The following is a 23,013-nucleotide window of genomic DNA, read 5'->3' on the forward strand; positions in this document are numbered from 1 at the left end:
TTCATGCTGATGTTTGGCAGAAGCCAGCACAATACTGTAAAGCAATTATCCTTCAGTTAAAATTAAATTAAACAAAACAAAACCTCTCCCTCAACCATGCTGGCCCCTTCACCTGCAGCCTGAACGGTGCTCAACCCACAAACGAAGACCCTGAAGGAGCTGCCCAGCCCCACGCTCTCCTCCTCGCCGCAGCCTAGATTCTGCTCCCTCACTCTGTGGAACTGTTCTCCTCTCTGCCACCGGAGTGGAGAGGAGCCGAAATCAAAATCAAACGGCTCGCCTACAGGTGAAGGGGGAGAGCCCTCAGCACTTCCGGTCCCGGGTGCCAGATGGTAAGGTTCAGAGAAAGCTGCCAGTGCTGTTACCAGGGTACAAACGTCACGTGGTGAGGCCACGAGCTGGATCCTCACTGGAGGGAAAAAGAGCGCAAGACCCTCATCTGTCCCCACAGATGGGAGGGGCGGGTTGGCGTGCATGCGGTCACGGGCTGTGGTCACTTCCCGGCGGGGAGGGGACTCCTGCCCTGAGTCTGTGTGGCTGACACTGCGCTCTGATTAAACGTATCCCGGGTGGGGAGAACAGCTGGAGCACATGTTCAGCCTGCCTCAGCCTGGCTCCCAGGAAAGAGCAACGAGCTTTTTCTCTTCCCAGGTAGTGGCGGAGGCTGGGAAGAAGCAGGGAACACACATTGGCTCAACAGCACATTCTGATCCAGACTCACAGTGTAGTATAAACCTATCATTTCTGATCCCACAGGACAGGCAACGGTCAACCTGAAAGGCAAAGTGAAATTGGCCCAGGTGTGAACCTGGGTGTGTGTGGGGCGGAGAGAGAGGATTCTTTATCACGGACATGGATGGGCCCTGGGTGGGGGTGGGGGCTGTTTTCAGCCCGTGAATGAGGCTGAGGGATGGGAGAATCATGTCTCCGTGATCGAGGCAAGTGCAGCCGGCAGCTAAAAGCGGTCCTTGGGCCGCTGTGTCCACATTTGCTCCCTAGTTACTTTCTGAAGCTGTCAGAGCACAAGAAATCTGTCTAAAGGGAGCTGGGATGCTAGCGTTCAGATGCTTATTAAAGAAACTACATCTGTAGGAGGGTAGAACCCAAGGGCCATGTCTGGGCCCTCAGCTTTGAGAAGAGAGATCATAGTCATATGCGGATAAGACAAAGATCGTTTTGAATGACTACTCTGGCTCTGCCCCTAAATGAACCTCAGATACTTCAACCAATTTTCTCCATTTTTCTATGGATCCATGTATCTATCTTCTGTCTACTGTGATTTCAGCCTGCAAATTAGACTGTTTGCCTGGGGAGGAAGAGGGATAGATCATGCCTAGCAAGGCCGTTCCAGCACCGATCTAGCACTAATATCAACTAACCCCCACACTGATAAAGAAAAACCCTAGCTTTTCCCTAGCAATTTCTCTGGAGGCTGAGGGTCTGAAGCCCTCTGAGCCTCGGAGCAGGGTTCATGCACAGCTAGGCGGGGGCATCACTGTCGCCCCAGGGCGGGTGTTCCCACCTTATCAGCCAGGCTCAGGGACAGGCAGGCAGCGGTGGGAAGACGCAGATGGGAACTGCAGCTCTCTCCAGGGTACAGCAGATGTCTGAGAAACCAGAGGCGACAAAAGCACTCCCAGAGTGAGTGGGAAGTCAGCAAGGACACAGGTCGGCAGGTGAAAATCTACTATGCTTCTATGTCCTGACAGTGAACGTGCAGAAACCCACGTGAGAAACAAAACACCATTTCCGCCCTGGCCTGGAAAGAGCTTGAAAGTCGTGACTCCCACCCTCCCAACAAGAACAAAGAAAAAGCGGAGTCACTGAGAGTCAACAACTCTTCTGAGATCCATCAGAGAACTGAAGTCACAGGGCAAACCAATGCTCTGGAAACCGGAAAGAAAAATAGGCGAAGAGCGTCACAGCTCACCAGGAGTCAAAGGCTGGAGGCCTAAACAGAGCGGCTGCTGTGGGTAGAACCGGGTCCACAAAGTCACCGATGTCTGGAGACAAGGCTGCTAACAGGTCATTATGGTTAAATGTGCTCACAAGGTGGGGTCCTAACCCAACGGGACAGTGACTTTATAAGGAGACACAGTGAAAGGGGGCTGCCCACAAGCGTGGAAGAGCCTCATGGGAACCAAGCCAGCCCCGCCTTGATCTTGGCCTTGAGAACCCTGGGAAACAAACTCCTGTAGTTTAAGCCGCCTGCTTGTGACATTCTGTACGGAGTCTGAGCAGACTAGGACGGCGACTGTTCTGAAGACACAGAGCGTTCTGCTCTCTGCCCTCAAGGGAAACCTCCTTCTCTACCAGGCCGGAATCAGCAAGGGGAAGGGGGTAACCAACTAGGGCTGCTCTAGCTCTTCTGACTCAGGGTCACTCACCTACTGGAGTGGCTAAAATAACAGTGACAACACCCAGTGTGGACAGGGATGTGGGGCAACTGAACCTAGCATACACTGCTGGCGGGAACATAAACTGTTAGTAGCCGCTCTGGATAACAGCTGGGCAATTTCATATAAAATTAGACATGCAACTGTGGTGCCAATCAGCAACTGCTCTCCTGGGCATTTATCCTGTGAAATGAAAACCTACATCCACACAAACACCTGCCTAGGAATGTTCATTGCAGCTTCTGTGACAGCCCAAAACTGGAATCAGCCCAGCCATCCTTTCAAAGGGGAGCATTAAGACAACTTGGTTCTAAATTGGGAAAGGAGTACGTCAAGGTTGTATACTGTCACCCTGATTATTTAACTTATATGCAGAGTACATCACGTGAAATGCTGGGCTGGATGAATCACAAGCTGGAATCAAGACTGACGGGAAAAATATTAATAACCTCAGATATGCAGAGGACACCACCCTTATGGCAGAAAGCAAAGAGGAACTGAAGAGCCTCCTGATGAAAGAGAAAGAGGAGAGTGAAAAAGTTGGCTTAAAACTCAACATTCAAAAAACTAAGATCATGGCATTCAGTCCCATCACTTCAGGGCAAATAGATGGGGAAACAATGCAAACAGTGACAGACTTTATATTCTTGGGCTCCAAAATCACTGCAGATGCTGACTGCAGCCATGAAATTAAAAGACTCTTGCTCCTTGGAAGGAAAGCTATACTGGCCTATATATCCATGTATCTAGGCCAACCTAGACAGCATATTAGAAAGTGTACAAAGGTCCGTCTAGTCAAAGCTATGGTTTTTCCAGTGGTCATGATGGATGTGAGAGTTGTACCATAAAGAGAGTTGAGCGCTGAAGAATTGATGCTTTTGAACTGTGGTGTTGGAGAAGACTCTTGAGAGACCCTAGGACTGCAAGGAGATCCAACCAGTCCATCCCAAAGGAGATCAGTCCTGGGTGTTCATTGGAGGGACTGATGCTGAAGCTGAAGCTCCAACAGTTTGGCTGCCTGATGCGAAGAATTGACTCATTGGAAAAGACCCTGATGCTGGGAAAGATTGAAGGCAGCAGGAGGGGATGACAGAGGATGAGATGGTTGGATGGCATCACCGACTCAATGGACATGAGTTTGAACAAGCTCTGGGAGCTGATGATGGACAGGGAAGCCTGACGTGCTGCAGTCCACAGGGTTGCAAAGAGTCAGACACGACTGAGCGACTGAACTGAACTGAAGACAAGCTGTGGGACATTAACGCCTTGGAATGCCATCCTGCGACAGGAAGAAAGAAACTGTGGACACACGGCAGGGAATCATGCTATGTGAGGAAAGGCAATCCCAAAGATCTCATTCTGTATGATTCCTTTTGTGTCACTTGTGAAATGACACAATTTTGGAAATGAAGGACAGTTAGTGGTTTTCAGGTGTTGAGGCTGGGGTACGTGGGCAGGAAGACAGATGGCAGATGTAGTTATGAATAAACAATATGAAGGACCTTGTGGAGACATGAACCTGCACAGGGAATAAAACCGTGTAGACCTGACACCCACATGAGTACAGAAGTAAAGCTGTGGAAGCATGTGGCCTTTCTGGGTGGTCCAGTGGTTAAGAATCTGCCTTCCGAGGCAGGACACTGGGGTTCCATCCCTGGTTGGCGAACTGAGATGCCACGAGCCGTGGGGCGATGAAACACTCCCCCAAGAAAAAGAACACCCCCCCTCCAAAACTGGGGAAGTAAGACCTACGGAGTGCATCAATGTCAATAGCTTAGCTGTGATGCTCATTAAGGGCTGATTTGCGCCCCTCACACCCCAATTCACATGCTGAAGCCCAAACCTCCAAGACTGTACTGGAGTACTGTACAGAGGGACTGCAGTTGGAGATGGGGACTTGAAAGAGCTGATTAAGGCAAAACGAGGTCGTATGAATCCAGTATGATGGTGCCCTAATAAGAGATGACGACACAGACACACCTGAAGGATGAACGGGAGAGGACAGTTGTATACAAACCAGAGGGGCCTCAGAAGAAACCAGCCCTGCCCTGACCTTGAACTTGTAACTCCGAGAACTGTGAGGAAATAAATTTCTGTTGTATAAGCCCCTCAGTCTGTGGTGGTTTGCTATCGCAGCCATGAATGACGCTGTGTATCAGCTTGAGGAAAACACAAGTGGAAGGACACTTCCAAGACCCCTTCCAGCTAAAAACATCTGAACGTTCTAGGTAAAAATGGAAAAACTTGGACTTCTCTGATGGTCCCGTGGTTAAGAATCTACTTTGCAATGCAGGGGACTCAGGTTCGATCCTTGCTCAGGGAATTCAGATTCCACGTGCTGTGGAGCAACTAAGCCTGTGCCCTGCAACTAGAGAGAAACCTGTGCACTGTGATGAAAGGTCCCAAATGATGTATGAAGATCCTGCAGGCTACAGCTGAGATCTGACAGCCAAATAAATACACTTTAATTTTAAAAATAAATAAATAAATAAAGGCAGGAACCAAAAAAAGGGAAAAGCAATTCTGAAACCAGGGTGTGTTCTCAGCGCTGGCAGAGAAGGTGAATAAGTCCTCAGGTCTGACGTTAGTGTCTGTGCACGAGTGTCAGTTCTAACCTGGAAGGAAAGAAGCACCCAACCTGTTTCTGGGCAGAGAGCCCAAAATCACTCAGTGAAGAACCTCCCCGGAGCCCTTCCTCTTGTCCCCTAGATTTACTCTGAGTCCAGTTACTTTAGAAAGTGATTTTTGGACACAGAGAGGTCCATCTGCTTCATCCAGTAGCACAGACACGTGGTTCATTCGCCTGATGTCCCCACGCTCAGCGCTGAGCCAACAACAGCCTCGGCCCTGAGGACCACAGTCTGGACGGTGCTCAGCACCAGTGCAGACCTCTCACTCAGGAGAAGCCCCAGGTCAGTTCTGGCCTCCCGCTGGAGCCGCGGTCCTGCACATTCTGCCCTGTGACTCACTCTGGTGAGAGGCATCCTTAAGGAGCCCGCACACCCACCTGCTGGTGCACCCAGCGTTGCTGAGCACACCTGTGACTGCCTTCCGGGAGCTCTGCCAGCTTCCCAGGACCAGAGCTGCATCTCGCCCTCCACGTGGGGCACAGTCAGGGCCTCTGGTGAGTGGGGAGACTGCTGGCCCAGGCCCGGCACATTAGGAAGGAGTCCCCTGGCCCATGCCTGCTGGTCACGAGGATCACTGTGACCCTAGCCAACCAATTAGCTGCTCTCTTAGCCAGCAGTCCCTGCCCAAGGGTCTGACCTCAGGAATCTCAAGAGAGACCACCCACACCGGGCACCTCTCAGGAAATTCTCCTTCGCTGGCAGCCTGCTGTCTGACAGCCCAGCACTGACCAAAGGGGGCATTCACCACAAGGCCAGGCTTTACCTTGGACTTCAAAGAATTCATTCTGAGGCTCCTTCGCACTGTCGGCTTCTTCATCAGACTTGAGACGCTGGAAAAACAGAAAGAGAAGGATGTCAGCCACAATTAACCCGTAGGGGGAGGATCTGCCCCGTGGATGTCCTTTCTGACACGAAGGCCCAAAGGCTCCCACAGTGGACAGCTCAAGGAGTCTCAGTGAGGGCCCTGGAGGCATCCATCACGAGCCGGCCAAGTTGTATAGGGTGAGCCTTGGTCCAAGTGCTGGACGCGGGTGACCGTGGCTGTGGCACACCTGCTTTTTCTGTACTCAGCCAAATAACCTTCCCTCCTCCTGCAGGGCCAGGGGAGGGTGGTGGTCAAGAGGGGATCCTCCGAGGTCCCCGTTTTTGAAGGAGGATGTTCCGTGGCCAGAACTGCCCTGCAGACAGGGAGATCCAGAGACACCTAAACACCGAATGTAGGTCCCCAAGTAGCCCCTCTTCCAGCGATGAGATGCCCTCTCCCATCCTCCTGTGCCATGTCATGTGAGCAGTGACTGGGGGAGGTGCCCAGGGGGGGTCCACCCACCTCCACGCCTTCCAGGGACGCGGAGTGGCAGAGCTGGCTCCTCACACTGCGGGTGACCAGCTGCTCCGGTAAACCTGGGGCTCCACCTGCAGCGCCACAGGGCTCGGGCTGGCTCCGACGGCCGGACCACTTAGAGCTGCTCATGGCCTTTGAGGGCACAGCCCGGGAGGCAACTGGAAAGAAAATGGGAGGTGTGTGGGGCTCTTTAAAACAGACTCTGGGCCCACTTGTGCTTACGAAGATGCAGATTCGGAGGTGCCATGTGGCTCTCGGGGACAGACAGAGAAAACGCCAGAAGAACACAGGGAAGGGCCAACGTGGGCCTGGGGCTGAGACAGCCAGGCTAGGAGACAGGACTTTCCATCCTAAACGCTCGGTGTTGCTTCAGTGTTTCCAAGCAAAATATGCTTTTGCTATGTGATAGAAAACTAATTAAAAAATTTAGTTCTTTATTTTTTTTCATTTATTTTTATTAGTTGGAGGCTAATTACTTTATAGCATGGTAGTGGTTTTTGCCATACATGGACATGATTCAGCCATGGATTTACATGTATTCCCCATCCCGATCCCCTCTTCCACCTCCCTCTCCACCCGATTCCTCTGGGTCTTCCCAGTGCACCAGACCCGAGCACTTTTTACACAAAGAAATAACCCTACAATAATCGAAGTGCTCTAGTGACCAGAAGGTCATTTCCCACCCACTTGACCCCACCCCACTACAGGACCCCACCTGGACAGGACACAGAGGCAAGGAACTCAGCACAGTCAGGAAGGCTCAGACTCCACATGGGTCGAAAGTCGGGTGCAGCGGCAGGTGTAGACTTCGGCTAGGGATTCAGGAGGCTCCCTCAAGCCCTAATACACCCCTGGACTTCCTCCTTCCGTTCTTACCTGCCCACATCTGCGGAGCAATGGGGACTCCGCAAGTAGAGAAGAAATGACACTGCCTCTGCAGGAATCTGAGTGGCCAGAGAGACTGGGGAGTGGGGGTGCGGCCTGGGCTGTGACCAGGAGAGAACGTGGGTTCGAAGGGAAGCACTCAGAAGGGGCCAGCTGGAGAGAAAGGCAAAGGGTCCCAGGAAGCAAGGCCAGGCCAGGAAAACAGACCGTTTCACACAGGTGGGTCATGGTCCCAGGGACCAAGTACCACCTCGTCTCTCTCCTCCTCACCCGAAACTGGCCCGCAGCCTCTGACCTTGGGAGCATCAGAGGAGGATGCTGGGTCCAACCGGGCCTCCAGGAGAAACAGTGATGCCAGCAATGCACAGAAACTGAGGACAAGGAAGGAGTCTTGGGAAGAAGATGCTGAGTTCCATGTGACAGAGGACATCTAGGGCAGGATGACCACGTTCCCGGACCCTGTGAGGTTATCATGGGCAGGGTCCGGCCCTGTACACTCTCCCCATGTCGGAACTCCTGGGGCTGCTGGAGAACAGGGGGTGTTCCCACTGACAGGGAGCAAATGGAAGGCTTGAGCACCCCATGCAGGGAGCAGGGGCCTGCATGCAGGCTCCGCACCTGCTCTGGTTTCTGTCTACACACGGGCTGTGGCTGGTTTCTGAGCGGGGAGCAGCGGGAAGAGAAAGGCCATGTCAGGTGGGAGTGGGCAGCGGGGACACACTCGGGAAACCAGCTGCGCCTGAAAGCATGCGGACCCCCGCCTGGGGCTCAACAACTCACCCTCACTGGAGGTCGTGACCCAGCACCACGTCTGCGCCCTTGGCCTCAATGGGCTCCTGCCTCTCCCCTCCTGAGAACCCCGGGTCTGCGTCTGGAGGCCCACCTGCCCTTGATATGGTACCCCTTTCTTCATCGTTTCCGCTGCTCAGCACTTTCCTCAGAGCAACGAGACGCCCAGAAATCACACACATAAGGACCGGTTAATAACGTTCTCCGAAAGTGTCACCTCCTCCCTCCACCAGGGGGAAAAGGGTCCCCAGGAACCTGTCCAAGCAGCAAATCAGGCCAGGAGGGGGCAGCGTCTCACCACCCACAGAGCACAGAGCTGTGGCCTCTCAGTGGGAAGCTCTGGGGGTCACGGCCAGTCCCCAGCCGCTGCCCAGACGTCCGGCAGACCACAAGGTCAACCGAGCCTTGTGTCTCCTGTGTGTGCATATTTATTCATAGGACCAGAATGCTCTCAGCATGCTGAGAGGCATGGCCAAAAGATTAAACAAGCAAAAAACAAAAAATCTTTTTTGGTTACGTGTTCTGTGATGGCCTTCACTGAAGGAGCAGAACGACTGAGAAGCAGAATGTTCTTCAAAACCCCAGCCATTTGGCCCCAGGGTGCCACGCACATTCCTGGAGAATCAAAGCACATGTTTCCAATCGTGGCATGAGCCGCTGGGAAGGACCAGCAGGCAGATTAGAAAGTCGGAGAGAGGGATGCTGTGGATTGGCCGGGGAGGCAGGGATGAAGCCCATGGGGGAGACAGCGAGGGTGGCCCGCATGGGAAGCACACAGCCCCGGAGGGCAGGGGCAGGGCTCACTGGGCTCTCACAACAGGGGCCGCCCCTGTGCACCAGCCCTGGCCGAGCCACCTCAGGCAGGCCTATGACTGACCCACCCACTGACTGGGTAATTGAGGAAAGCTCTGAAAATTGAAAGAGAAAAACAACACAAAACAAAACGGGGGTTGGCAGAGAAAAGCACCAGTCATGAAGAGGACACAAGTTGAGGACTCACAGGAGTTCCAGCACAGAAAAGGGAGCGATGACACGGGCGTGGCCTTTCTCAGGCACCTTCATGCCCAGGGTCACACGATCACACCCCAAGTCGGGAAAGGCAAGTGGCCTTCTTCCCACCTCAGGGAAGAGAAACCTGAGACAAAGCAACCAATGACCGGACCCTTGAGGTCCCAGGGCGGCCGCTGACAAGCTGGCTCCTACCCCTGGTCAGACTACTCCCCAAGTCAGACTCCCTCTGCACACCCCCGACCCCGTCACGCCCAACCCCCTTATCAGACAACTCCCCCGTCAGGCTCCTCCCCCTGGTCAGACTCCACCACTGTATCAGGCTCCTCTACCCTGTCAGACTCCTCCCCCGGGCAGACTCCGCCCCCTTATCAGACTCCACCCCCGTTCTGACTCCGCCCCCTTATCAGACTCCTGCCCCATCAGCCTCCTCTCCCCCAGGTCAGAGCTCCTACGTGGCTCCAGCAGCAGGCTGTGGGACACCAACCGATTTCAGCCCCAGGGGAGGCCACAAGTGCTTCCCCAAGGGCCTAGCTCCAGACTAGAAAACCTCACCTGAGTAATGGGAACGATCAGCCACAGAATTTCAGGGGTGGGGGGCGCTGGGGGGGGGCTCACTGGAATCTACATGAAAGGTACAAAGCCCCAAACCTCCCAATGGCACCCGCTGCCCCAGTCACGCACCTGCTCCTGACCAAGGCCCCTGACCAAGGGGAGGAACGGACCGTGAGGGAGGAACGGACCCGCTGGCCACTGCACTCTCCCTCCCAGCACTCCTCACATGCAGCCTCGACGGGTCATCCGGCCAGAGCACGGCAGGCGCTGCCAGCCAAGGAGTTGGCCCATCTTCTAAGGAGCACGTCCGCCATCACCTTCCCAGTGGACCCACAGGCCACAACTCCAGGCGGGCCTCTCTCCAGAATTCTACCTCCACCTCCTGACAAGTATCAAAGCCCCTCTTCACTTGTTTTGAAATATTACCTTTGTTTTACGGGTCCTACCGGAAACCAGGGTCTAAGAAGTTGGAGGAGCACAGAGCACTATTGTCTGAGATAGAAGACAGGCGGAGGGCTGCCTCAGCTGCTGGCATCCTGCTTGCTCCACCAGCCTCCCAGCCTGGCCAGCACCTTACACCTGCACTGCGCTTTGGATGATCAAATTCTTCCACCTGTCCACACCCACTTTATCTTGTCTACACCCTACACTGTAAGGACCGCACTACATATTACTTGACATTCCTGAGATTGTGACTTCGAATAAACATGAATTTGGTCTTCCTCCCATTCCTTGCACAGCTTCTAAAACCCTCCAATTTCCTAAGTGATAACAGCAACCACACCCAAGTTTATGCTGATCAGGTGACTTTGAGAACCACACCTTGACAAGGGCTGGTTACCAGGGAAACCAAGGATGTGATTAGAGACTGGAACTTTCAGCCCTTCCCCTGACATCTAGAGAGCTCAGAGGCTGGATGTTGAATTCAATCACTGATGCCCCATCACTGGATCAGTCATGACTCTGTAACGAAACCTCCATAAACCCCAAAAGGACAGCATTCAGAGACCTTCTGGGTTGCTGAACATGGGGAGACCAGAGAAGACTGAGGCCCAGAGAGGGTATGAGGGCTCTGAGCCTCTTCCCACAGCCCATGCACCTCTCACCCTGAGTTACATCCTTTGCAATAAACTGCTGATCCAGTAATGGGTTTCCTTGAGCTGCTCTAGCAAATTAATTGAACCTGAGGAGGCCGTGGGCGCCTCTGATCTTTAGCAGTGGGTCAGAAGCAAAGGAGACAAGCTGGACTTGAGATTGCTGTCTGAAGGCATTGCTGTCTTAGCCTGTGGGGTCTGAAGCTGTGTCCAGGGGGATGGTGTCAGAATGGAGTTGAACTGTAGGACACCCAGCTGGTGTTGCACAATGGCCTGGTGCGGGGGAAACTACACAGATCTAGTGACCAGAAGTGCCAGGGTATTCAGAGGATTTTGTGCAGTGCAGACGAAAATACAAGAGTTTTCCCCTTGCAGAACCATTTCACAAATAAGGAAGCCAAAGAAGAAAAAAACCCAGGTGCTGCAGTCCATGGTCCCAGTCCACGCAGCTGGGGAACATAGACCTGCTGCATTGTTCAGGTACAACATCATATTCTAGAAGACACAGAGTGATGGAAAGAGATGTAAAAAAGACCAGAAAGGCCTCTTACCTGACTCCAAAGGCCCACTGTCTTCATCTGAGGAGGCAAGACCAGCCTGTGATGACAACACAGCCATGAAACCGTCCTTAAATTCCTCGAAGTTAACCTGTGATTTTGAGAAAAGCGGTCAACACTGCTTTCAACAGGCCATATACATAGTACACTGGCCTTTGGGGTTTTCTCAGATGGAAGATCTTATGTTGCCTTCAGCACTGGGGACATTTGTTTTTTCAAATATTTACTTGAGGTTTTAAAAACCTTTTAACCAATTAAGAGTGAATCATAAGCCGTTCACCAAAAAACACTATCAACAACGCCATCAAAGGGAATTAGATAAAATAGTTAGAAAACAGTGCAGAAAAGAGGCGTCTGATGACCACAAACATTAGCACATAAATATCCATGCCTTCACTACCCACTAAGAAAGAGAACATGCCAGCACCTAGGCTAGTCCTCCACCAAGGTTCCTTTCCTGATTAAATCCCCCGCCCCTACACTGGGGGGAAAAAAAAGCTCTGAACACTCACACATATGTCCTAAGAGTTTCTCTGGAGTATACGCACCTAAGAATGGGATTGCTGGGTCACAGAATATACATTTATATCCTCTTGGCAAATTGAATCTTTTGTCACTATACAATGCTGACCCACTTCAGTTCACTAATGCTTTTTACCCTAGAGACTCGCTTTCTTATGGAGCTTAAAAGTTTTACCCTCTTCAGGGACTACACAAAGCACGTCTGATAATTTGTGTCTGTGTTATCATTTATATTAACTCTGTACAAGATATTTTTGTTTTATATAGCCAAGGTTCATTTAGAATTATTCAAATATTTGCCACTTTGTTTTTCGTTTCTTCCTTCATTTCCGACCTTCTGCCTGGGATAGTTTTCCATCTATCTGAAATAGATCTTTGAGACTTACGTTTTGCTTAAGTATGCTGGTGCTAACCTCTTTCAGTGTGATTGTCTGAAATGTTTTCATTTCACTTTCTTTTTTCAGCAAAAACATAATTTATTAAAAGAATATTGGAAATGATCCAGAAGTACTTAAAGAAAATGGGTAAATAAACTGTAATCCAGTCAGACAATGAAAGACGACAACAGGGGAAACAAAAAACACTGACAGACACAATAGATGAACACTGACCTGCACTCTCTGAATACAGACTGCAGACATGTTACCGAGTAAAAGAACCAGAGCATGCACTGAGCATGCGCTGTATATATATCCACCTGTATGAAGTTCAGAAACAGGCAAACAAATCTCTGCTGTTCTCATGAAGATAGTGGCAACTCTCAGAGCCAGAGGGACCCCAGGGGCACTTGAGGAGGGATGCTGGGGGCCCAGGGCTGCTTTCAATGGATGTTCAGTGAGCTGCACACTTCCCAACTCTTTTCTCTGCCTGTGCTTCACCTGACGTCACACAGAAAGAAATCAACGCAGGAGATACTTGTAGGTCAAAACGTCACCGGTATGTGCTAGAGAAGCAGGCCTGGGGCTCTAGTTCCAAGCATGCTTCCCACACCTGGCACAGAACTTGAATGAGCACATTTCTACTGCGGCCTCTGAGCACTAAATGCAGCTGTTGGCTGTGGAACGTCTCCTGCCTGGGTTATACACTATCAGACCTGAAGGTGGACTACTTATATGTGTGTTTATCTTCTGGCTCCCCAACTAGCATGTGGTCTCACGGCTGACACATTGTAAATACTCAACAAAGGTCTACTGGATGTGTTGGTCTCTATATCCTTCAAAACTGAGCAGAATTCACCTTCTCAAGGAGACATTCTTTCACCTTTTTTCTTCCAAAAAAAAAATCTATTTATTTTTGGCTGTGTTGGGTCTTCGTTGCTGCAGGCTTTGTCTATTTGTGGCGAGTGGGGACTACTCTTCCTTGTGTTGTATGGACTGACCATTCTAGTAGCTCTCACTGGAAGGTGGGTTTGAATTTGCTAAACTGCTAGTATAACAATGTCTCAAACTTCTTTTTTACGATGATGCATCAATTTCATCAGGTGGATCTATTAATTTATTGTTGTTCAGTCACAAGTCATGTCCAACTTTTTGCGACCCCATGGACTGCAACACACCAGGCCTCCCCTGTCCCTCACCATCTCCCAGAGTTTTCCAAAGTTCATGTCCTATCGCTGATGCCATCCAACCATCTCATTCTCTGTTGTCCCCTTCTCCTCCCTACCCTGAATCATTCCTAGCATCAGAGTCTTTTCCAATGAGTTGGCTCTTCCCATCAGTGGCCAGAGTATTGGAGCTTCAGCTTCAGCATCAGTCCTTCCAATGACTATTCAAGGTTGATTACCTTTAGGGTTGACTGGTTCGATCTCCTTTTGCCTCAAAAATCTTCAGCACCACAATTCAAAACCACCAATTCTTTGCCACTTAGCCTTCTTTATGATCCAACTCTCACATCCTTACATGACTGCTGGAAAAACCACTGCTTTGACTATCTGGACCTTAACTAATCTTAAATTGAAAAGACTGTGTCCAGACTTTTGCCATGTGGATCAATACTAGAAAGAATATTCTTGCATAGCTTTCATTTGACAGAGATATTGTATTGCTTTCATTTCACCTTCTGAGCTTCTACATATTGTCTAGCACATAATAAGTGCTCAAAAATACTTGTTGAGGGACTTCCCTGGTAGTCCAGTGGCTAAGACTCCAAGTTCCCAATGCACGGGACCCAGCTCCACTGCTGGTCACGGAACGAGATCTCACATGCCGCAGCTAAGAGATCGAATGCCCCAACTAAAGATCCCGCATGTTGCAGGGAAGGCTGCTGAAGCTAAATAAGTACATGTTAGAAAACAACAACAAAAACCTTGACTACCTGGGAGCAGAATGAAATGGCCATTTTGTTTGATCCAGTCTCAGATTTCCTTTGCGTCTCTGATAATACTTACCAGCTTCCCTTTGAGCCATCAAACACGTGGGGATTTGGGGATTCTCTGGTGGCTCAGTGGCTAGGCCTCTGCACTCTCACAGCCAAGAGCCCAGCTTCAATCCCTGGTTGGGGAACTAAGATCCCACAGGCTGTGTAGGGTTACCGACAAAAAAAACAAAACAAAACAAAACAGGAGGGAATTTGATGGCTGAGTGTGTTGCTGTTTTATCTGATACCATCTGACTGTGTTTGTGTCCTCTCCCATCACAGCTCACAAAAGGACAAAGGGCCAGAATAAAACACATCAAGGAAAGCAGATAACCTGTTTATGCTGTTTTAACCAGTGTTAATTTTCACAAATGTGCCTTTTACTTACCTAGCCCTCGAATACAATTCTAGGTGATATCAAGAGGGGCTATGACATGAGCGATCAAAATCACACCCGATTTTTTTTTTTTTTTTCTGGCCGACCACGCATGGCTTTGGCATCTTAGTTCACCAGCCAGGGATGGAACAAGTTCTCCCTGCAGTGGAAGCATGGTGTCTTAACCACTGGACCACCAGGAGAGTTGCCACACCCGAGTCTGAAGTCCATAAAGAAAAAGCAGTAGAGGGAAAGTGACCAAGCCCGGTGGGGTGGGTGTGTGAGGCAGAGCCCTCCTCGCCCCAGGAGCAGCTCTGCTGGCAGCACCGGCCACACAGGCTCTGGGGGAACTAACAGGAGTCAGACGCACCTAGAAGCTCCCCCAGGGCCACCAGGGAGGGGTTTCAGATTGTTCTTCATTTGTTTCTGCCCAAGAACCAACTCAGGAATCTTTCTAGGCTAGATTTTTTTTCTCATTCAAAATGAGACCACTTTTATTGAATTCTGTGGGGGCGAAATACTCTTCCTTCTAAGGTAAGATGACCAACACAACTGTAGGCACTGCTTTTTTGTTTCCGGTTTGTTTTTTTGTTTCTTTTTTCCCAGACTGTGGGATCTTAATTTCCAAACCAGGGACTGAACAGGGCCCCTGGCAGTGAAAGCCCAGATCCCTAATGACTGGCCCACCAGGGAATTCCCAGGCACTGTTTTAAATGAACATGTCTACCTCCCTGGTGGTCCAGTGGTTAAGAATCCGCTGCAACGTTCAAATCATGTTCAAATGGAGGAAGAAGTCTGAAGTCGAATGTTAAGAAGGAGAACAACAAACACATCTCTGATTTTTGCGTCCCGGCCCGGCTGGTCGAGACGCGGAGCTCCCTCGGCCAGAGCCAAGTGCGTCCCGGCCGGCTGGTCGACGCGGAGCTCCCTCGGCCCAGAGGCCAAGTGCGTCCCGGCCGGCTGGTCGACCCGGAGCTCCCTCGGCCCAGAGGCCAAGTGTGTCCCGGTCGGCTGGTCGACCCGGAGCTCCCTCGGCGCGGCGCCCAAGCGGGCCTCGGCCGGCTGGTCGACCCGGAGCTCCCTCGGCGCGGCGCCCAAGCGGGCCTCGGCCGGCTGGTCGACGCGGAACTCCCTCGGCCCAGAGCCCAAGTGGGGCCCCGGCCGGCGGGTCGACGCGGAGCTCCCTCGGCCCAGAGCCCAAGTGGGGCCCCGGCCGGCTGGTCGACCCGGAGCTCCCTCGGCCCAGAGGCCAAGTGCGTCCCGGCCGGCTGGTCGACCCGGAGCTTCCTCGGCCCAGAGGCCAAGTGCGTCCCGGCCCGGCCCCTGGTCCTGACGGCGTGAGCTTCCGCATCGGGCCCAGAGGCCAAGTGCGTCCCGGCCGGCTGGTCGACGCGGAGCTGCCTCGGCCCAGAGGCCAAGTGCGTCCCGGCCGGCTGTCGACGCGGAGCTGCCTCGGCCCAGAGGCCAAGTGCGTCCCGGCCGGCTGGTCGACGCGGAGCTGCCTCGGCCCAGAGGCCAAGTGCGTCCCGGTCGGCTGGTCGACCCGGAGCTCCCTCGGCGCGGCGCCCAAGCGGGCCTCGGCCGGCTGGTCGACCCGGAGCTCCCTCGGCGCGGCGCCCAAGCGGGCCTCGGCCGGCTGGTCGACGCGGAGCTCCCTCGGCCCAGAGCCCAAGTGGGGCCCCGGCCGGCTGGTCGACGCGGAGCTCCCTCGGCCCAGAGCCCAAGTGGGGCCCCGGCCGGCTGGTCGACCCGGAGCTCCCTCGGCCCAGAGGCCAAGTGGTCCAGCCACTGGACCACCACAGAAGTCCTGAGGTTTTGGTTTTGTTGTTTTCCCCCTTCAGTTTATATATTTTGCTAAGGTGCCTTTCAGTTTCAGGTATAATAGTTGTTATTTTGAGAAAGAGATTGAATGAGTTGGAGACTTGCCTAGGTATCAATTTTGGAAGACTCTGCAGAAATCAGATCAGCAGTGAAAAGGTGGTGATTCAGTTGGAAAGAAGAGAGAAGAACAAATATTGAACAGAAATATTATCCTATTCTGGCAGAAACAGCCAGTTAGATAAGAGTCTAGACTCTGCTCTCAATCTAGAAGGTCTTGATGGAAAGGAAGGGGTTTATAAACAATGAGACCAGGTTGCCTTTTGTGTTTATTAGTCCCTGTTCTACCATTATTTACCCAGGAAACTTTAATTCTGTTTTGATGACTCTTGCCTCTTACACTTTTCTTTTCTCTTCAAATCCTCAAGTAAGAGAAGGGATTGGCCATGTGGGTTAGAGATGAGACTGGAATGTTTGCTGGGCTAATTCTCAGCTAGATTGTGCTGGTGAAAACCACAATCCGTTGAGAAAGTTGATAAAAAAATTTACAAACCTAGGCTGTTCCCTGAAGATTTTGATGGAATAAATCGAGGAAGGCCTGGACTTGTGTATTTAGAAATATTTCCTTGAGATTCTGATAGGATCCTTGGTGAAGAACTATGGAGTGATTAAGTATAATTTCTAGTGCACCTATCTCAAAAGTAAGTAATCTATAGAAGAGTTGGAGTTTGATCAATGCTAGCTACTTCCATCAGCTCCCTCCTTTGCAGCAATATTAGCCTGACTTTTTCCTCTGCCTCTGTGATTGAGAAGTTAAAAGGAACATTTTTGGCAACATCTATTAGCTTGAGTGATATAACTCCTTTTTCTTCCAACCACTAATTATTCAGTGACATTCCAAGAGTCTTTAGAGATTTGCTCATGGCCAAGTCACTTCATCTGTAGAGTCTGACCCTTTAAGAATTTTACACCTTCTGTTACCAACCAGGTCATTAGGTCAACAATGTTTGTTACCAACAGGGTTTTCCTGACTGCGGTAACAGTAATTCATGAGCCTTCTTTTGGTGTCAGCAGGACAGACTCTTGCAGTGTGTCTGTTAGATTTGCTGAGCCCTGGCATAAGCGAGAGGACAGCTTTAAACATCAAAACCTATGAAGTTAGTCCAGATGGGGATTGTTTGAATCATTTAGTTTCAGCAGTCTTAGGAACTCACTAACCATTTGGTTAATAATCTGGGAGAATTCTAGAAAGAGATTGTAGTTTTAACAAGCAGTGGAAACATTCTTCAAGTGGGAATTTTGAGTCTTGTTTTTTAAATTTATTTTAATAAAATTATGAGTCAATAGCAATTTTTATTACATATTGAGACCCACTTTTCTTGTGAAACACATGATACTCAAGAAAGGAAAGCTTTCACATACAAATATTTGCTTTATACCCACCTGTTTGGAAACAGCAAAACGTAAAAGCACAAATGGGCTACAGACCAAATGTGGTCCTTGGTTATGTTTAGCTTACCTACCTCCACAAACTGGGTCAACATTTAAAATTTAGCAAACTCATGCTGATGTCTGCATTTCAGGCTTCTCAGAGACCCAAATCTGGTCCCCCTTGAGCCCATTCTACTGTTTGGTCTGCATGTGGAGGCCTCCCCTTCTGTATGGGGCGTGTGTTTGCGGGTTTGCCAGCCTCACCTGGCTTTTTCACTTAGGTCACCAGGTTTCCCCCTCCATAAGCATTTGAGTTTCCAATTCTTGATTTATAGTTTATTTTGATAACTATTTCAAAGTTTTGAAGACAGTCTAATTAATCTGTAATTGATTCCATATTTTCAAAGAATCTCTTAAGGATGGGATTGAATTTTTCAAATTAGAATTTTTAAGTTGGTTGTGGCGGTTTCACACTGAATGAGTCTGTCAGACACACAGGATTATGAGAGAGAGCGTGGGGAGAGTTCACGGAAGAGCAACTCCCCGAGAAAATGCTGAGTGCATATTTATTGGTAACTTACCTTGTAATCCTTCACTAAGAGCTGTAAAGCAAGACAGAGACCAGAACTCTGGGATTAAGGAAGCTTCTTCCTGGAGGGCTGGAGGTCATCACATGAGAGCCGTCAAGAAAGGTCTTTGAAGATAAGCGGTGTTGTTCTGCATCAAACCGCATCTAGCTAATGCTGACCTGTCAGTTTAACTTAAGGGCGGGGGAAGGAACAAGCAAAGGAGAATGAGTAAGATTAAATTTCAATAGACTTTGCTGAGAAAGCCGAGAAACATGGTGCCCACAGTTGGTTTTTGTGGAAGAAAAGAAAACAACCTTTCTCTTTGCATGTTCATGTAGAGGATAACATCCCCATTGGAATGTCTGTAAACCTCATGAGGTTACTCTTGGTCATCCTTGGATAGGTTATGCATGCTACAGATAAGATGATGTATTCCTGCCTCAGCATTGTTCCTAAAATATGCAGCTACGAAATCAAGTAGCTAATTGATTCTCTCTGGAGGAGTGTTGAGACTAGTAATAGAGCAAGTAAATACTGCAATATTCCTGATAGATACTATGACAGAAGCAAAGATCCTTGGAACCAGTAAATGTTGACAGTGGGTTTTAGAGAATGACTCTGTGGTTCATCTTTGGAAGAGGGAGAGGAGGAGCATTTTATTCTTTCCCTTTTCAAAAGACGTATTTGGCTGCACTGGGTCTAGTTGTGGCAGGTGGGATCTTGCGTTTCGGCACTTGGACTCTAGTTCCCTGACCAGGGATGGAACCTGGACCCCCTGCTTGGGAGCTCAAATCTTAGCCCCTGGGCCCCCAGGGAAGGGCAGGAGGAGAGGAGCATCTTGAAGAGATAGAAGGTGCGCCGGGGGAAGAGGAGGAGGGGCTCCCGTTTATTTGCTTTCTGAATTATATGTTTAAGTTCAGAGAATCTATTGCATGATTTTCAGTTCAGTTTAGAAATAGGTTAACTGGGTACATTCGAAATGGTTTTTCCTGTTTTATAGGATGACCTCACACCACTATTATTGGCCATAAGTGAAAGGAAACAGCAAATGGTGGAATTTTTAGTAAAGAAAGAAGCAAATGTACACGCGGTTGATAAGATGAAAAGGTACAGTTGTTCTTTTTCTTTTTAAAAACCTTAGTGCTGTTCTTGGGTGCTAACATCAAGATAAAGATTAAATTAATAAGGTGTCATTTGTGATCAACACTTCATCATTTAGGTAGAAAACCAATTATTCTGACTGGGAGTCGTGAAAAACTATATAGCAGAGATATATAGCAGGATTCATATTCCTTTATAATATTGAGTGATGTCATATGCAACCTGTTCTTTTTCTGGTTGATCTTGTAGGAGCTGAGGGATTTCATACTAGTTTCATTAGCTTTATACAATATGGATTCTGCTTTTTTTTTTTTTTTATGACAGTATCGAATTTCTTAATTCTTTTATAATGATTGTTTAACCTCTACTTCGTGTATATTTTTCCTTAAAAGATGCATACTAAACATAAAGGACTTGATTTTGTCTTTTGGGTGACTCTTTGCTTTCAATTACTTTCTTTGAAAAATACTGATGTTATTAGATTGCAGAAGAGTCCTTCACAGTTTAGTGACTAAACAACAAGAAAAAGTGGTTAGTAATCACTGTCACCAGATACTGTGGGCTCATCAGTTTTTATCCCTTTTTATTTCTAGTACATTTTGATGTTTTCATTTTAAGTGAAGGTAGAAGGAAGAATGATAGGTTTAATTGGATAAACAGTTGCTTCAACAAAGATAAGTCAGAGGTGGATGATACAGATGAAAATGATGGGCTTTAGATTCAGACTGGGTTCAGCTCCTAGCTTTCCTCCCTATTAGGGTTATGACCTTGGGCACATTACTTATCATCAGCAAATAAGTTTCCTGATACAAAAGGGCAAATAGTAATGCGCCCTTCAAAGGTGGCTGTGCGTATACATAGTATTTCATTTAGTGAAGAGCACATGCTTGTCCACATCATTAAGTGCCACGGTGACTATTTTTATTTCCATTATTGTTAATATTTTTGTTTTAAGCCAGCAAATAGCCTTTGCTTAACCCACCCTCTAGCTGACTTTGAAGCATAATATATCAGACTAAGGAGGAAATGGGGGATTTGTTCCTTAAATACTCACCTGCCTCAGATAAATGACCTTAGCACAGTTTCTTGTCCATCAAGGACTTTGATATTATTTTTGAAAAGCATTTATTTATTTGACTGCGTGGGGTCTTAGTCGTGGAAACTCTCAGTTGCAGCATGTGGGATGAAGTTCCCTGTCCAGGGATGGAACCTGGGCCCCCTGCCTTGGGAGCCTGGAGTCACAGCCCCTGGTCCACCAGGGAAGTCCCCATCAGGGACTTCTGAAATACTAAGTGCTGCTATGTGCCATCCCAGTGGGACAGGAGGCTGCTTTTCCGTCGCTTCGTTTTAGCCTTGGAGGTCATTTACAAGGATGTACACTTGAGCGTGTAAATGGTCAGTTCTTCACGGGAGGGCAAGATGTTACCTTGGTAAAGGACATCAAACGAGCTGTTTCTGTCAGTTCACTCAGCTTCCTGAGGGTGACGTCGTCTCTCTGTTGTTGTAGAACCGCCCTCATCCTTGCTGTCAGTTACGAGTCTATGGGTGTCGTCAGCCTTCTCCTGCAGCGAGGTGCTGACGTCTCTTCTCAAGATGTCTTTGGACGGACTGCAGAAGAATATGCTGCTCTGAGTGGTTTTAATACGTAAGTGTCCACATTAAAACGCCCGTGATCACTAAACTGCCGCCAAAAAGAATTTTAACTGTCACTTGTTACATGACCAGTGAGAGTTTTCTGTTCGGTGCAGGCAGCTTCTATCCTGTGGGGGCACCTTTCCTTAGGTCATAGGTTCCCTGTCATCCTTCCCAGGGTAGTGGGTGTCAGCTTGCCTGAGATTCCATAGTTACATGGAGGGTTGGCCCCCTCATGGGGTCTGTTTCCTGCAATAATGAAAATCTTCCAAAGGATTTATCTGCCTCAACCGTCAATGTTTTCTGAGTCTGTCTCACAAGGAACCCATTCACCAGAACTCCTTAAATCTCAAGTAAGTTAGTTCAGAGAGGAATTCAGAGAGGTAAGCCCTGCCTGGGACTTGCCAGTATCCATTGTAAGAGTAGGGTTATGTCTTCCGCGTGCATCAGAGATGAACATGGAGATTAAGCATCATTGTCAGAAAGATCTGCTGGTTGAGAGTTTGAGCAGGTAGAGAAGGGAGAGTCTTTAAGGAAGGCCTAGTCCAGGCCAGGTCTTGATTGTGATTAGTTTTCTGTGCTTGGTGTGATTAGCTGCAATAATGGGGGATAATTATGTTACCTAATGTAGTGAGTTCATATTTTATAAATAAATGTAGGTACAAATTATATAAGAGCTGAGATTCCCTAAATTACAAACCACAGAGAACACTAATCACCATAATTAATAACAGTTTCCTGAAACCCTTGAATGCTAAACATATAAGAAAACACATATTGGTTTTACTTGGAATTCCAAAGTAGTTCCAACAATAACGTTCAAGAGCAAATTATTCCATTCTTTGACTGTTTCTGCAAGCATTTGGGGGATATATTATCTCATTACCTCCTCTTAATCCCCTTGTGAAATAAGGCAGTACGATCCCAGCTGTGTAGAGGATGACTTTGAACTCAAGAGAAGCAATTCTCTCGGAACAAAGAGCAGTTGGTTACAGAGCTAGGATTTGCGAGTTGGAAAGAGTTTTCATATGCCAAGCTAAATCTAGTTAATCTGCTGAGCTCTATTGCCCTCAGTTCATGACTACTTCATCTTCCTTTTCTTTCTCCTTTAAATACATGCTAAATAAAACTTGGTAGAACTTAGAAACTTGAAATGTATGGGACAATTGTAGTTTTGATATTATCGCTGACATTGTCTGAAATAATCTAAGAATTTAACATAGTTGGTAGTTTTTTTTCGCTATTAGTGTTAAAATATTATTTATCACATTTTTAACACATAGCATTTGCCAACTGATCTCTGAATATAAAGAAAAGAGGCCGAAAACTCCTCCCGAAAAGAGCAACCCAGGTACGTCATCTGATAATAATGAACTACTCTTGGTGATTCTACCATAGATAAAGTAGGAGTGAGGAAATTTCAATAATCAAAGAACTATGATAAAATTAGTGTAAATTGCATGTGTTTTTAAATGAATTTCTTAATAGTCTAGTCTTCAGAATTGTTAAAGAAGTTAATTGTAGGTAATTTAACATCAGAGACAGTATTGTCTGAAAAGCATTCCATGTATTTAATTACAGCCCCTAAAATCCTGTATTAGATTTTTATGTACATTACAAAAAATGTTTAAGTTAGTATGATATATATTTCATCTGTAATCCTATTATAGCAAATTGACTTCTTATAAAAGTGGAGCTTTAATTTTTACAAATAGTTTGCATTTAGTGAATGAGTAGTTATTACTTACTGTGTAGTGATTGGTCTCATTAAAAAAGTTACCATCGTTTAAACTGGGAACCTCAACAGTCCCTTCCTGGTAGGATAAGAAGTGATAAACAAGAAGAGCTGCAGTGCTGAACCAGTGTGCAGCATACCAGGAGGAGATTACTTTCGGAGGATACCTTCCAATAGTACATTTATGATGTTGTACAGCAGAAACCAACACAACATTG

At 48.4% G+C, this 23,013-nt stretch overlaps 4 protein-coding genes across 10 annotated transcripts in view; 1 reads left to right on the plus strand and 3 right to left on the minus strand.

Annotated features, from left to right (window-relative positions):
- Nucleotides 1-23,013, minus strand: part of LOC122447855 (ankyrin repeat domain-containing protein 26-like) — a 933,540-nt gene that overhangs the window by 383,301 nt on the left and 527,226 nt on the right. Inside the window, exon 25 of one of the 3 annotated variants that reach the window (XM_043478546.1) lies at nucleotides 20,505-21,036. The exons of the other annotated variants lie outside the window; for them this stretch is intronic. Coding sequence (XP_043334481.1) covers nucleotides 21,017-21,036 — 20 coding nt within the window. The 3' untranslated portion in view covers nucleotides 20,505-21,016. Of the gene's footprint in view, nucleotides 1-20,504; nucleotides 21,037-23,013 lie in introns of those variants that run through there. 3 annotated transcript variants of the gene reach the window in all.
- LOC122447884 (POTE ankyrin domain family member A-like) overlaps nucleotides 1-23,013 on the minus strand; it is a 312,070-nt gene that overhangs the window by 140,405 nt on the left and 148,652 nt on the right. The gene's annotated exons all lie outside the window — the stretch shown is intronic.
- Nucleotides 4,621-13,376, minus strand: LOC122447874 (ninein-like protein). Of its 4 annotated transcripts, XM_043478605.1 has the most exons (5): nucleotides 12,390-13,376; nucleotides 11,251-11,347; nucleotides 6,354-6,526; nucleotides 5,790-5,856; nucleotides 4,621-5,011 (listed from the first exon to the last, which is right to left on the minus strand). In XM_043478605.1, the coding sequence occupies exons 1-5, from the start codon at nucleotides 12,519-12,521 to the stop codon at nucleotides 5,007-5,009; spliced, it is 474 nt and encodes a 157-aa protein (XP_043334540.1). In that variant the 5' UTR covers nucleotides 12,522-13,376; the 3' UTR covers nucleotides 4,621-5,006. The 4 variants fall into 4 exon arrangements, with proteins under 4 accessions (XP_043334540.1, XP_043334539.1, XP_043334538.1 ...); XM_043478604.1 differs by lacking the exons at nucleotides 4,621-5,011; nucleotides 5,790-5,856 and adding an exon at nucleotides 7,524-7,801 and having other exon boundaries at nucleotides 6,419-6,526; XM_043478603.1 differs by lacking the exons at nucleotides 4,621-5,011; nucleotides 5,790-5,856 and adding an exon at nucleotides 7,501-7,801 and having other exon boundaries at nucleotides 6,429-6,526.
- LOC122447887 (POTE ankyrin domain family member A-like) overlaps nucleotides 19,332-23,013 on the plus strand; it is a 44,717-nt gene continuing 41,035 nt past the window's right edge. Inside the window, exons 1-3 of one of the 2 annotated variants that reach the window (XM_043478620.1) lie at nucleotides 19,332-19,434; nucleotides 20,936-21,073; nucleotides 22,344-22,411. In XM_043478620.1, coding sequence (XP_043334555.1) covers nucleotides 19,376-19,434; nucleotides 20,936-21,073; nucleotides 22,344-22,411 — 265 coding nt within the window. In that variant the 5' untranslated portion in view covers nucleotides 19,332-19,375. Of the gene's footprint in view, nucleotides 19,435-20,935; nucleotides 21,074-22,343; nucleotides 22,913-23,013 lie in introns of those variants that run through there. The other variant, XM_043478619.1, reaches the window with a different exon arrangement.

This window comes from Cervus canadensis, chromosome 10 (assembly GCF_019320065.1).
Source record: "Cervus canadensis isolate Bull #8, Minnesota chromosome 10, ASM1932006v1, whole genome shotgun sequence".
Taxonomy (NCBI): domain Eukaryota; kingdom Metazoa; phylum Chordata; class Mammalia; order Artiodactyla; family Cervidae; genus Cervus; species Cervus canadensis.